At 40.1% G+C, this 14,220-nt stretch overlaps 1 protein-coding gene across 1 annotated transcript in view; it reads left to right on the top strand.

Annotated features, from left to right (window-relative positions):
* DNAH17 (dynein axonemal heavy chain 17) overlaps window positions 1-14,220 on the top strand; it is a 128,694-nt gene that overhangs the window by 38,037 nt on the left and 76,437 nt on the right. The window contains exons 25-35 of the mRNA XM_078384260.1: window positions 3,330-3,578; window positions 4,586-4,708; window positions 7,302-7,649; window positions 7,742-7,833; window positions 8,418-8,544; window positions 9,186-9,338; window positions 11,980-12,105; window positions 12,396-12,503; window positions 12,751-12,882; window positions 13,792-13,952; window positions 14,045-14,201. Coding sequence (XP_078240386.1) covers window positions 3,330-3,578; window positions 4,586-4,708; window positions 7,302-7,649; window positions 7,742-7,833; window positions 8,418-8,544; window positions 9,186-9,338; window positions 11,980-12,105; window positions 12,396-12,503; window positions 12,751-12,882; window positions 13,792-13,952; window positions 14,045-14,201 — 1,776 coding nt within the window. The remainder of the gene's footprint in view (window positions 1-3,329; window positions 3,579-4,585; window positions 4,709-7,301; window positions 7,650-7,741; window positions 7,834-8,417; window positions 8,545-9,185; window positions 9,339-11,979; window positions 12,106-12,395; window positions 12,504-12,750; window positions 12,883-13,791; window positions 13,953-14,044; window positions 14,202-14,220) is intronic.

The following is a 14,220-nucleotide window of genomic DNA, read 5'->3' as shown; positions in this document are numbered from 1 at the left end:
AAGCATCAGATCAGCAGTGCATACATCAAGGATATTTCCTTCTCAATATGGTGATGGGTCAATTTCTGGGCCATTGGCTCTTCGCTTTACTTTCTTAAAAGTAAATTCGATGGGCTCTCATTTTCCTGCATAGGAACCCACCTTCTCTTTAAACAGGCTATCACCTTGTGACAAAGGTTTTGGAGATAACAGTGCTTTCCCTGGGACCGGGAGTAGTGAAAGGCTGAAGAAACAATCTCTTTTCCCCAGCATCTGGGAAAGGCATATTGCAACATTTCTGTTCCCTTTGAAGTTAGAAAAATCCATGAGACACTACAAGATTATTTTAAATAGCTATAGCTATTTAACAGATTTCTAAAGCACCTTTTAGGGCTTAAAGTTCTAACAAGGTTGCGTATCAATAATAAATGGAACATAATGCAATATAAAAATTATAATAAAGGTACTATTCTTAAAATACAAATGCACAAATCTCTAAAGCAAATAGCAATAAAAAATCTACAAGCAGCAATTAATAACACATGGAATTATATTTTAGAGGTCTTCAACTTAAACAAGCAAAGAAGCAAGCAAACCAATGATGACAGAGAGACAAAGAAATTGGGGGGAGAATTTCATACATGCCCAACACTAAAAATGCCCTCCTTCTGGAACCCATGAGTGTATCTTCTCTGTTTAACTGGATACAGTAGTTATCTATGGGCAAAACTATTGCAGTAAATGAGCATAAGTAGGTATAGCTCGTCCTAAAAGATGCTAATGTCTGCATTGACTTGCAAAAGCCAGGTCCTTAAAAATAGTGTCCTTGGGTAAGAGGGAGAGATTTAAAGCTCCTTCTTCTCTGCACCTTTGCCTCTGGACCCCTCACCACCACCATTTTTTAAAAAAGCGAATGCAGATGTAATTAAAGGCTTCCAAGATAGGATCTTCTGACATGGAAATGAACCCACCATGGGAACCACTGTAATATTAAGCTCTACTTCCCACAACAAAGCCTGGTTGAAAATAATACAATCCTTTAGATTAGGTATCCTTCAGTCTTGAGAGACTATGGTAACGTGCTCTGAATAGAGGACTTGGAACAACGTCTAGTGTGGCTGAGAAGGCCAATTTGAGAGTGACCATCCCTTCCACACTGAAGACAAATACAGTCTGTCCCCTGTCCAGCTCCCTGATTTTGCTGGTTTCAGGACTGCCTCATTGCCTCGGCCTGCTGGACAAGGGTCTCTTCAAATTGGGAGAGGCTATGCTGCACTGCCTGCCTCCAGGCTGAACGCTCAGATGTCAAGGTTTCCATCTGTTGAGGTCCGTTCCTAAGGCCTTCAGATCTCGCTTGCAGATGTCCTTGTATCGCAGCTGTGGTCTCCCTCTGGGGTGATTTCCCTGCACTAATTCTCCATACAGGCGAACTTTTGGAATCTGACCATCAGCCATTCTCACGACATGCCTGAGCCAATATAGACATCACTGTTTCAGTAATGTATACATGCTAACAGGAGGGCCTGGCATGCTCTGGTCCATGGGGTCACGAAGAGTCAGACACTCTAGAAAAAGAAAAGTCACAAATCTGATTGAATGTAGCTTTGTGTTAATTGGACAGAGAGGTAAAACAACCAAAAGGAGCAGTCCTAACAGGGGTATTTTTCCTTCATGTGAATAACAACTAAACAACAATATGCTAACAATTCCAGCTCATTCTAGGACTACTCTATTTGGAACTTTGTCCTGCCAGGTGATACCAAAAATGCATTGGAGAGAATGCATATGGAACATGTTCAGCTTCCTCTCCTGCCATGCTCAAAGGGTCTAGGACTCACTGCAGTACAGGAGTGTACTCAGGACACAGGCTCTATAGACCTATATTTTTAAATATGCCATCAGTTTCTTAAGCCATACTTCTTTGTGAGTCTAGAGAACATGATAGCTGCTTTGCCAATGTGTTCATTCAGCTCGACATCTAGAGAGAGTCAGAGATTATTGAGTCAAGGTACACGAAATCATGAACAACCTCCAATTCTTGTGTGGAGATGGTAATAGAGGGAGGTGAGTCCACACCCTGGCCCATGACTTGTGTTTTCTTCAGGCTGATTGTTAGTCCCAAATCTTGGCAGGCCTTGCTAAAATGATTCATGAGTCGTTGGAGGTCTTCAGCAGAATGGGTAACAACAGCTGTGTCATTGGCGAAGAGGAAGTCCCGCATGCATTTCAGTTGGACTTTGGTCTTCACTCTCAATCTAGAGAGATTAAAGAGCTTTCCATCTGATCTAGTCTGGAGAGAGACACCTTCTGTTGCTGTCCCAAAGGTATGCTTCAGCATGACAGCAAAAAAGATCCCAAACAGGGTTGGCACAAGGACACAGCCCTGTTTCACTCTGCTTCGGATGTCAAAGGGATCTGATGCTGAGCCATCAAAAACTACAGTGCCCTTCATTTGCTCATGAAAGGACCTGTTGATGTTAAGGAGTCGAGGTGGACATCCTATCCTGGGAAGTATTTTAAAAAGGCCGTCCCTGCTAACCAAATCAAAGGCCTTTGTAAGATCAATGAAGGCCACAAAGAGTGGCTGTCATCATTCCCTACATTTCTCCTGCAACTGTCTGAGGGAGAATACCATGTCAATGGTGGATCTATTAGCTTGAAATCGACACTGTGATTCTGGATAGACTCTGTCTGCAAGCACCTGGAGCCTCTTCAGCACAACACAGACAAGCAGCTTTCCTACAACACTGAGAAGAGAGATGCCACGGTAGTTATTGCAGTCGCCCCATCTCCTTTGTTCTTATACAATGTGACGATGTTTGCATCCTTCATGTCTTGTGGTGCTCCACCTTCCCTCCAGCAAAGAGAAAATATTTCATACAGCCCAGTTGTGATTACCTCTTTACAGCACTTTAGTAGGGATGTTATCCTTTCCAGGTGCCTTGCTGGAGGCGAGGGAATCCAAGGCCACCTTTATTTCTGCTAAAGTTGGTTCGCTGTCCAACTCTTCCAAGACAGGCAGTCACTCAATGTTATTTAATGCTTCTTCGGTTACTACATTCTCTGTGAAATATAGCTCAGAGTAGTGCTGCCCCCGGAGTTTCATCTGCTGTGCTCACTGCTCTGTCCTGGAATACAATCCAGAGAAATAAAAAAGCACGGTAGAAAAAGAAAAGTCACAAATCTGATTGAATGTAGCCTTGTGTTAATTGGACAGAGAGGTAAAATAACCAAAAGAAGCAGTCCTAACAGGGGTACTTTTCCTCCATGTGAATAAGTTCTCACTTTTGGGGTAAGAATAGGAATGTGTATGCATGTGTTTATGGAAGTATGCATGTATTCTAATTCAGGTAAATGAAAGCATTAATGACTGGAAGACAACGAAATGGAAGGAGATTAATGTTGAGCAGATGGATCTGGACTCCAAGAAATTTGCTAAGGATGTGAGAAGTTTGGACAAGGAAATGAGACCATGGGATGCGTTTGTGGGACTGGACAACACAGTTAAAAATATGATCACCTCCCTTCGAGCTGTGAGCGACCTTCAGAATCCAGCAATCCGAGACAGGCACTGGAAAGAACTCATGGAGGCCACTCAGGTAACCTACATATTCTATAGCAGGTGCCTCTGAATCCTAATATTGTTGTTTAAAATGTCTAACTCTTAGTTAATTTTCTAGTCAAAGCCCTTTGCCTGTAAGTTACTTTCTTACAATATGTCTTTTGGTCTAAAGTAGTTCTTTAATGTTTTTTGGGGAAAAAAACAGATCAGGGGCAATCCCCAGCATAACACCAAATGGTTTCCTCCTCTTAACCATTCCCTTAAACCTGGGTCTGAAATGGTGACCTTACTCAACCCAACCCCAATTACTCTTCCGTAATTCTAGTACTGCTATTTTATCTCTTCATCAACTAAACCTGAGATAATTATGGTGGCCTATTGGGTCATAAGAGGACCTCCCTCTTTGTGTTGTTAAGAAGGACGGGCAGGAGGTTGGGTCTTGGATATCTTGAGTTTGATTTATGTTCTGACTTACCGAAAGCCATTACACAGAACTTCTAAGAAACAGATGGTTTCTAGGTCTCTAAATACCTTTCATGGACTTAGAAGAGGTAGCCATGTTAGTCTGTGCCAGCATATCAGGCAAAAACAAAGCAAAGTAAAAAATAAAGAATAAAAATGTTGTGGTATCTTAAAGACTAATTGCTGTATTTTATTGTGAGCTTTTGTAGACAAGTCCGCTTCCTCAGACATACGACTAGCTTTATTTGATTGTTCCAGTCTCAAGTATGGTGTAGTAAGCAATCTAGGCACCTGGTACCTTTTGACAAAAGAGTGCTTGCTAAAGACATGCAGTAATATTGATCACAGAATGGCTTTTTTTTCTTTTTGAGATTAACATATCTCTTTTAAAGTACAGTGAGTAAAATATTTCTACAAAACTCATTCTGCTACTTTCTTGTCTTGCACATTGTCCAAGACTGCGAACTTGCACTCACTTACTTGAAAGTAAGGCCAGTGAACTTTGTGTGATAGCCTTTTGAGATGCAAATTAATGGGAAATGTCTGATCTGATTATCTTTCCAACATGTACTTGTGTACCAGGTGAGGTTTACCATGTCAGAAGAAACAACGCTTGCAGACTTACTTCAACTGAATCTCCACAAATTTGAGGATGAAGTTCGCAGTATTGTAGACAAGGCTGTGAAAGAGTCGGGGATGGAAAAGGTACTATTTCTGTCATATCATGCCCATCACCTACCTCCTTGTTTAGTATAGAAGAATCAGTATGAAATTATGACTTTAAACAATGCTTCAACATTTGTGTTTCTAGCGCCTGATCAGGTGAGCATTTGGCTCACTGGTGTGCAGTGTGGATGGGTTGATTCAGTCTCTTTTTTCAATGAACAGACAACCTGATCACCAGAGCAAACCAGTCCATCTGTAGAACACCCCTACCCACACCTTTTTTGAGCTACTTTTTGGTGTGGATAGGTGCACTCTAGTTTGGTCCATCTCCAGTGCATGAGATCACTGGGAACAGACCAAAATGGAGCCTTGCAGGCTGTCAAAACTGCCAAGGCTCCATCTGCTGCCAATTTCTGGTTTCAGGAAATGGCTTAACAAGTGAGACACTTCAGGATATCAGCAGATTGAATTCTTCTTCTGCTTCTCTATGGAGGGGCAGAAAAAGTGAAATTATTATTATTTGCTTCTGCTAGACTATTACTGATGCACTGAATCACTTAGATTAAATTACAATAATATGTTCTTTGCCTTTCTGTGAAGTGCTGATCAAAACTGCAGGTGTAGGCAGTTTCTATATTGGCACTACACACAAGGCAAATAATTAAAAAATAATTAAATTTCAGTGATTCTGTGCTTTAAAAATGGTCTAGCAGGGACAAAGCAGTACTTTCTCTTCCCCTGCCTCTCACAGAGAAGTAGAGGAAGCATTCAATTTGCCAGTATCCTGAAGTGGCTCACTTATTAAACCATTTCATGGTATCAGAAATTGACAGCAGAAGAGCCAGACTAGATAGGGTCATTTGAGGTCTGTATGCCATTTGGATGTGAAGATTGCACCAAATGGCATATCATTCCATCCCCTGAGCTCAAGCAACCCTATTTAGATCACACCAGAACGCTTCCAAAGGGCTAGTGTAGTCACAGCCTCACCTCTCTAAAAATGCTAGAAGAGAACTTTGTTAGATATATTGACAAAGATTTTTTAAATCAATGACTTCTAAAAATTCCTGCAATGTTACATACAGAGGAAAAAACAATGGGAAATAGAAGTATTTTTTAAAAGTTCAATTTTCATCCATGTTTCCCGTTCTTCTTTTGTGGACAGTCTTCACCCATGGGAAGTAGTCTCTCTCTTGGAATGAAGACAGGCAAAAATTGATTGCCTATCTCTGTGCAAGGCAGCAGGCAGTCAAGTTTCAAATGGAAGAAAATTGTAACCATATAGTCTGTTACTAGAATAAAAAATCATATTTGGATAGTTCCATTAATAGTTTCATCAGACCATTAAAATATCTTTTAAAGGCTAGCTTTCAAGTCAGTCAGGTTAGGCAATACCGGCAGTACATCGGCCAGAATGATTTCTGGACTTACCTGTTTCTTCCCAGGTCCCAAGTTCGATAATGCTTAGCTTCCAGAAGAGTTCTGATGTCAAAGTCTTCCCTTTTTAAAGACATATGAGTGGTCCAATAAAGCTATTACCCAACACTTGGAAATGTAAATTACAAGAGGGAACCTTGTATCATATGTGGTGGACATGTAGTGAAGCAAAAAATTATTGGATACTAATACATGAATGTTTACAGAAAATTCTGCTACGTAATATACTATTTAAACCAGAATTATTCTTATTAAATATGTCATCAGAGAGCTTAGATAGAAAAGAGAAAATTTTGATAATACATATAATAGCTGCAGCTATATGCATGGAAATGGAAGAAAACCGAAATACCAAATCGTGAAGAACTAGTGGAAAAGATTATAGAAGTGGCGGAGATGGACATGTTAACAGAAGCTTTCAAAGGCAATTTAATCCAAGAAGCAACTGAAAAATGGGACCCTATATATAACTGGATCTGTTCTATAACCTGAAAGCCAAATGTAATAATTTTAATACAAAAAAATCAAATAACTCTAGTTGGAATTATTATAAGCAACTAACAGACACAAAAGTCTTTAATGTAATGATATGTTTAAGTACAGATAATATGTGATAATGTATAGCATGATATATTCGCTGTTATCCTGAGGTATTTCCCTTTACCCTTGAAATAATAATAATAAAAAAGATATTACCCAGCTCTGATTTTTCAAATAATAATCTGGCCCGCTATCAGCCTTATTCAAGCACCCAAAATGTCAGAGTGAGACACCCTCCCTTTCATAGCACAGGCCACCTATGTTGTCTAGGATCTCATATTTGGGCCGTATATTGCTCAAAAAAACTGCACTGGATGCTAGTTCCCTTATGAGTACAGTTGAAAATGCCCATATTTGCTTTCAATATCCTGTGTTGCTTTGGTACCTTGTTCCCTAAAGGAGCACTTGTTCTCACACCAACATGTCTAAGTGTGTTGAGATCATCAGTGGAGGCTTTCCTACTCACTGAGGTGGCTAGTGACCAGAGAGCAGGCTTCTGGGAGGTGTGGCACCATTCTTATGGATGCTGTTCCTAAACTGGTGGAAGCTGGTGCCAGCACTGCCTAATGCCAAAGAGCTTGTTCTTCCTAAACTTTTATAAATGTTATTGGACTAAACCATTTCTGCCTGTTTTGTTTGTTTTTTTAATTCAAAGGTACTGAAGGCTCTTGACAGTACCTGGTCCACTATGCAGTTTGAACATGAGCCCCATCCTAGGACTGGAACCATGATGCTGAAGTCTGATGAAGTACTTGTAGAAACCCTTGAAGAAAACCAAGTGCAGCTCCAGAATCTGATGACTTCTAAGTATTTGGCCCACTTCCTTCAGGAAGTCTCCAGCTGGCAGCAGAAATTGTCTACTGCTGATTCTGTCATATCCATCTGGTTTGAAGTCCAAAGAACCTGGAGTCACCTGGAGAGCATTTTCATTGGGTCAGAAGATATTCGAAACCAGCTTCCTGAGGATTCTAGGCGTTTTGATTCCATTGACAAAGATTTTAAGGCGAGCAAGCCTTCCTTTTTATATGATCTTCATTTGCAGAAATAATGTTTCATGGTTGCTAATAAATATACTGTATTTTCTTTTTTCGACAGGAATTAATGGCTGATGCAGTGAAAACTCCCAACGTAGTTGAAGCAACAAATAAACCAGGTCTCTATGACAAGCTGGAGGCCCTGCAGCAAAGGTCAGGAATATTGTATTTTCTAGCAATTTTTTTTTTGTCAAAACACAACTGTAAATTAAACACTATCTACTAGTTGAAGAAACAACTGATAGACTGCAGAAGTTCAGATGTATCGGAATGCATTCTGGTTTCAATCTGTTCAAGCTGCCTTTCAACTCCAAATGTAGATTATAGCAGAAGCCCTGCCAAAATTTGGGTTTCGGTAACAGCCATGTTATGTTGCAGCCATCAATCACAGCTGAAGAGAAACAGAGTAGGAAGCATTACCCCCATTTTCAAACACTGTGAAATGTGACAAATGCCAGAGCTGTGCTGTGAGATTCAACAAAGATGACTTTCAGGTGCTTCCACCTGGAAAGCTCCTTAGGTTACCCACCACTCCTGCTGTTCTGTTGTGAACCATGAGTAAAATTGTCATGGAATGTCCACACAGCGAAAACATCTGGGGGCACCAAGTGGCTTACAACTAACTGCTTTACAGATCAGGTACATTAATGGCACAGAACGAGCAATAACTAAGACAGTGCGCTTTTCAAGAGCCAACATAGCAGTGTTTCCACTCACTTTTCCTTTCTGACTGTTAGTTTGGCACTCTGTGAGAAGGCTTTGGCTGAATACCTGGAAACAAAGAGACTGGCTTTCCCGAGATTTTACTTTGTGTCGTCAGCCGACCTGTTGGATATTTTATCCAATGGCAATGATCCTGTTGAGGTACGTTATGGAAGGAAGGAACATTCTGTAGAATTTCTGTAAAAGAGTTTGGGTGTTTGGCTCTCAGACCTCTTTTTATTGAAAGCAAGCAAGCAAGCAAGGAGACAGACAGAAAAGTTGATTTATCCAAAGGAAAAGTCACAGCTCAGTTGAAACTGTAAATGGGGCATACAATTGAGATCAGTGGTTGAAGGCAGTAGTACAGATAGGGTTGGATCTCACCCTGATGTCTAGGCCCTTGCAGCCTAGGAGTTCCCAAATTATGAAACAGAGACAGGCAGTGGTACATCATTCCCACATCTGCATTTGGAGGACATATGTGGATTGCTGAAGGATTATTTCTCTCCCCCCCCGGCACAATTTATTTATTTATTTATTTATTTATTTATTTATTTATTTATTTATTTATTTAGTTAGTTAGTTAGTTAGTTAGTTAGTTAGTTAGTTAGTTATTTAGTTAGTTAATTAGTTAATTAATTAGTTAATTAATTAGTTAATTAATTAGTTAATTAATTTGTACCCCCGCCTATCTGGTCCACCAGACCACTGTCTGGTTAACACGTGTCCTTCTATACATTCTTCTTAGAAGGAACGCCTCATGCTCTGACTTATATAATACTTTGCACCCTAATTTCTTTAAGGTGTCCCGTCACTTATCCAAGCTATTTGATAGTATGGCCAAGCTGAAATTCAAATTAGATGCGAATGGGAAGCCTCTGAAGATTGGCGTGGGAATGTACAGCAAAGAAGATGAGTACGTTGATTTTGACAAGGAATGTGATTGTTCTGGACAGGTTGGTGGGCTCTTTCTTTAAAATTCAGCTTCAGTTGTATAAACTAATTTCCATCCTTGCCAAGCAGAATGTTCATCCATCTTCCCTTGCAGAGAACAGTGTTCACACACCTCTCGCAACAGAAATGGTTGATCCTGTTATCCCTACTTCAGGTCAACTCTGCTGCTTCCCAATGGTGTCACTGGACAATCTGCACATTTAGAAATGTTTTGGTTTGGTTTTCATTTTTTTTAATGTCAGGGATGCATGGAGACATATTTGCAGCTCCTCTTACAGTCAAATCATAATCAGCTGCTCACATAACAAGCTAAACCACCCATATCAGAAGACAGGATTCTTCCAGTTTTCCTTTTTCTTCCTTTAGTAACAGAACCCTGTGAGATGCTGTGCTCTTCAGGGTTACAGGATCCTGTTGCAACAACAGCTAGGGTGGACTAAAAGGTGTGTTCCCCCAGGTTTCAAGGGCACAATGTGGTTTCCCCACACCATGACTCTGCCCACCCCTCTATACGTATGATTTTGATATAGTCACCTTGTAAAGACATGTTCTTTGGGTGACTCACAAAATAAATAAATTATAAAAGCCATTACAAAATAAGCCAATAAATCTGATAAGCCAATAAATCTGATAAGGACTTTGTTTGTTTAAAATATTTTTACCCCACCTTTCTCCTTAAAAGGACCCAAGACAGCTTACATGGCTAAACATACAATATTTTAAAGCTAAATGCAGTAAGTTTACAAATATTTCAAAAGAATTAAATAAGTATTGTATTAAGAACATTAATTAAAACCAATACTGAAAACACATTTAAAATCAACAGAGCACAACAAAAAGACATGCTGTTTGCCCCACTGTGTTTGTAAGTTGCTCATTGAACGATATATGGAAATTATCTCTGTGACAAACACGGTGCCCGAAAGCACGCGTGAATGCTCGGACAGAGAGTAATTTGGAGATTGTACACTCTAAAATGTGCTGAGTGAGTCCTAGAACTCAGCTAGACGTGAACAACTCCCCATCTTACAAGTCTGCCCTAATAAGAACACCCTTGTACCTTTGACTCTTACTGATAGAAAACCATGTGGGCTTTGTAGTCTTTAGACTTATCATGCACCGCAGGCAGGACTCCTTAAGTATGCTAGGCCGAGGCAAGCACCATCAGATGACCTATGACAAGTTTACTGTTCAGGAAACCAATTGATTTTTATAATCATATTTTATTAAAGAAAAAGTAAGTTCCTAAATTTCAAAAACAATCTAAGCCATAACAAGCAAATAAACATTGTGCTGGTTATTTACAAAGCTGTAGTGAGGCAAAGAAAACATGAAAAATATCTAAGTGTCCAAAAACATTAAGAGAATCCAAAAAGCCAATAAAATGAATAAAAACAGTTCCAATAAGGTAATCCATTAGGAAAACAAAATAGTCCAATTATGTAAGAAAAAGTCCATAGTCCACAATAATCCTGTAGATGAAAAATGCTATACAAAAGGAAAAATTCTGTAAAACAAAATGTCCCATTGTCCTGAGAATAATCCAAGAGAATAGTCCATAGGGATAGTCCATAAGAATTGTCCATGAAAAGAGTCAAGAATATTCCCTGAGTGCGTGTATGAATAATCCATGTGTGTAGGTCACGAGTGAGTCACGAATGACATTGTCCATAGGTAAAAGTTCCTTTTTTCAAGAGTAACTGGTAAGTCCTTATCTGCCCTTCCCACGATGTCATCCAATCACAGTCCGTCGTTAGGTAAACAGTCCTGTTATACCACCTGACCTTCTCTCCCATGGGTAACAGATGTTATTTGGGCTACTGTGGTTTTGCGAAGAGTCACAACAATACCCATCTATCTTATCACGAAGTTCTTTCTCATGCTTTCAGAATAGCATTCCCTTGGCTCTCACTAGCAAACAACCTGTCAGCATAGCAAAGATCCTTTATACAGAGAAACAAGATGGAACCTCTCTTGCACATTTCTTAATTACAAAACCCATGTGCCTTACAAGATTTTAACCACATATTTCATCTCATCACAATCCCATTGTATCTAAACAGGTCTGTGGGGTAGGTTAGGCTGAAAGATATTGTGCTGTCTACATACAGCCCCATAATGATTCAAACACTCTCTAGGTCAGGGGTTCCCAACCTTTTTCACCCCATGGACCAGCTGGGGAAGGCAGATCAAACTCAGGTCATAAGCAGAGTCTTGGCTGCAATACTGCAACTTAACCACTGTGCCAAGAGGCTCCTGAGATATTCATCATAACTTAAAGCATGCCCAATTGCTTTCATGACTGAGGAGAAATTTGAACTGGTGTCTTAACATTTAGCGTTCCAACATTAATTTCTGAGAGCTAGTATCAACTATTCAATAATAATGCCATGATTCTGATGCAAAAAAGTGACTTGGAGTTTAAGTACATATCTCTATAAATATTTTGATTTTTATAGTTTTTTAAATTAAGGTTTTAGCTAAATGTTGGTAATATCTGCTTTGTTTCTTTTGAAAATTTTGTACACCACCCTGAGTGCTCTCTTTTAGTGGAAAAACAAGTTGTGTGTGAGTGAATGGATGGATGAATGAATGAATGAAGCATCACTTCATGCAATATTAACTTGGAATGTCTGCATCTAGGTGGAGATTTGGTTAAACAGAGTGCTGGAGAGAATGCAGAGCACCTTACGTAAAGAAATTTCTGAAGCTGTTGTGACTTACGAGGAAAAGCCAAGAGAGCAATGGCTATTTGATTACCCAGCACAGGTAAGCAGTGGACTTTCTGGGCTTTGACATAACCTGCCATCTTCCTCAGGCTTCCTTGTAAGGAAGAGAGAGAGAAAAGAAACAATGGACGGGTTAGATGAAGCAGCAAATATGGCCAGAAGATATAAGAACAGTAATCTATTAATTCTGCAACCTGGAATGTAAGATCAGGTCTGGATAAGGTTTAACACCACACCACCATACCTTCACATTTGAGGGCAAAGGGCACTGCCTAAGGATGGTTCCAGCATCTCATAAGGCTTATCATTACCATTTGGCTGTTGTTGCAGATTGCTTTAACATGCACTCAGATCTGGTGGACCACAGAGGTTGGGATAGCCTTCTCACGACTGGAGGAAGGCTATGAAAATGCCATTAAAGATTACAATAAAAAACAGGTGAGCATCGCTTCCCTCTAAACCAATTTGTGTTCCAAGGGTTGCAGTAACAAACCCTGTGCAATAACAAATTCTTCAACAGGGCAACAGAGAATCTTTTGTTTCTATGATCTCCTGCATCGGGTTAGCTCAGCCCTCTTCCTGCCTAGGACTTCCTGGTGTTCATTTGTTTGTATGTAAATAAAATATCTAAATGTTATGGTTATAGAAATCAGAAATGCCTACCATATCATCTTTTCTTTCCCAGATTAACCAATTAAACACGTTAATTACATTACTCATTGGAAATTTAACTCCAGGAGACCGAATGAAGATTATGACCATCTGCACCATTGATGTCCATGCTAGAGATGTTGTTGCCAAAATGATTACAGCAAAGGTATCTTATGCAATACTAAGGACTGTGTAATCTTAGCTTGCTCATTGGTGCTGTGAAGGAAATATTTTTCCAGACTCGTCACAAGCTGGTTTAATGTAGCAGAATGACTTTGATCATTCACTTGTCCTCCAAACACCACCCACCCTCATGTGACAGGAAACCATGCCAGATGCCAATAGTAGAAGGACCAAGCAACACAAAGCAGCTATAGAAATAATTTGAATGCTCCTGTGATAATGAGACATCAGAGAGCAGTAAAATTTCCTATGTTCTTCTCTAAGAAAACATGCAGGAGATTCTAGCAGATAGGATATTGGAGAGATGTATGTGGTTGATAGGTGATGGTTCGGATTCTGATCTGAAAGTGAAATGATCATAACTTGTTGTGTCCTTAGAGCAGGGTGAGTAATCTTCTTGGGTTCACAAGTCTCCAGCTGCTGTCAAACCCTTCAGGGCTTTAAAAAGTGTGGTGGCTTTTTCCTGCAAGACTCCTATGAAATACTGTTTGAGAACAATCACTGTTTTGGCAATCAGCTTCTCTAAGTTGGCCAGTGCGTCGGCAGTTTAGGTTCCCTGATAGATTTCTATGTGATGCACATAATTATTATGAATGTGCTGGAGAAAAACATTTGGTTTCCTTTTGTTTTAAGATCTTTTGGGGGTGTCACTAAGTGTGGTGATAAACAAGGTAAGTAAAAAAATAAATGGAAGCTAGGTAGTAAATACAGGCTGACCTCATATTGCTGAGGATAATAAGTTGCAGCCAGAGTAGGCCCATTGAATCCATAGAACTTACAGAGAAGCTGACTTACCAAATCCTATGGCAATTGAAAGGGTGAAGATAATGAAATTTCAATGTATTTATTCTCTCATGGACTAAATGTGTTTTTTCCCCCTTTTGGACAATAGGTGGAAAGCTCCCAGGCTTTTACATGGCAGTCCCAACTTAGGCATCGATGGGATGAAGAAAAGAAGCACTGCTATGCCAATATCTGTGATGCTCAGCTCCAGTATTCCTACGAGTATCTTGGCAACACTCCACGGCTGGTGATCACCCCGCTCACTGACCGGTATGAGCCACGCAGCTTTGATGGCTGTCAGCCTGGTCCAGTATACATTTTTGAGGGTTACAATGATATACCAATGGCTCTGTGTTTTGCAGATGCTATATCACCCTGACCCAGTCCCTCCACTTAATCATGGGAGGAGCCCCTGCAGGCCCAGCTGGCACAGGAAAGACAGAGACCACCAAGGACTTGGGCAGGGCAGTAGGGATCATGGTGTACGTCTTCAACTGCTCTGAGCAAATGGACTACAAGGTAAAGGTCTGACTCGTGA

The sequence above is a fragment of the Pogona vitticeps genome, chromosome 2, assembly GCF_051106095.1.
Source record: "Pogona vitticeps strain Pit_001003342236 chromosome 2, PviZW2.1, whole genome shotgun sequence".
Classification (NCBI taxonomy): domain Eukaryota; kingdom Metazoa; phylum Chordata; class Lepidosauria; order Squamata; family Agamidae; genus Pogona; species Pogona vitticeps.
Note: the sequence above shows the minus strand (reverse complement) of the source record. Positions and strands in the feature narration are given on the sequence as shown.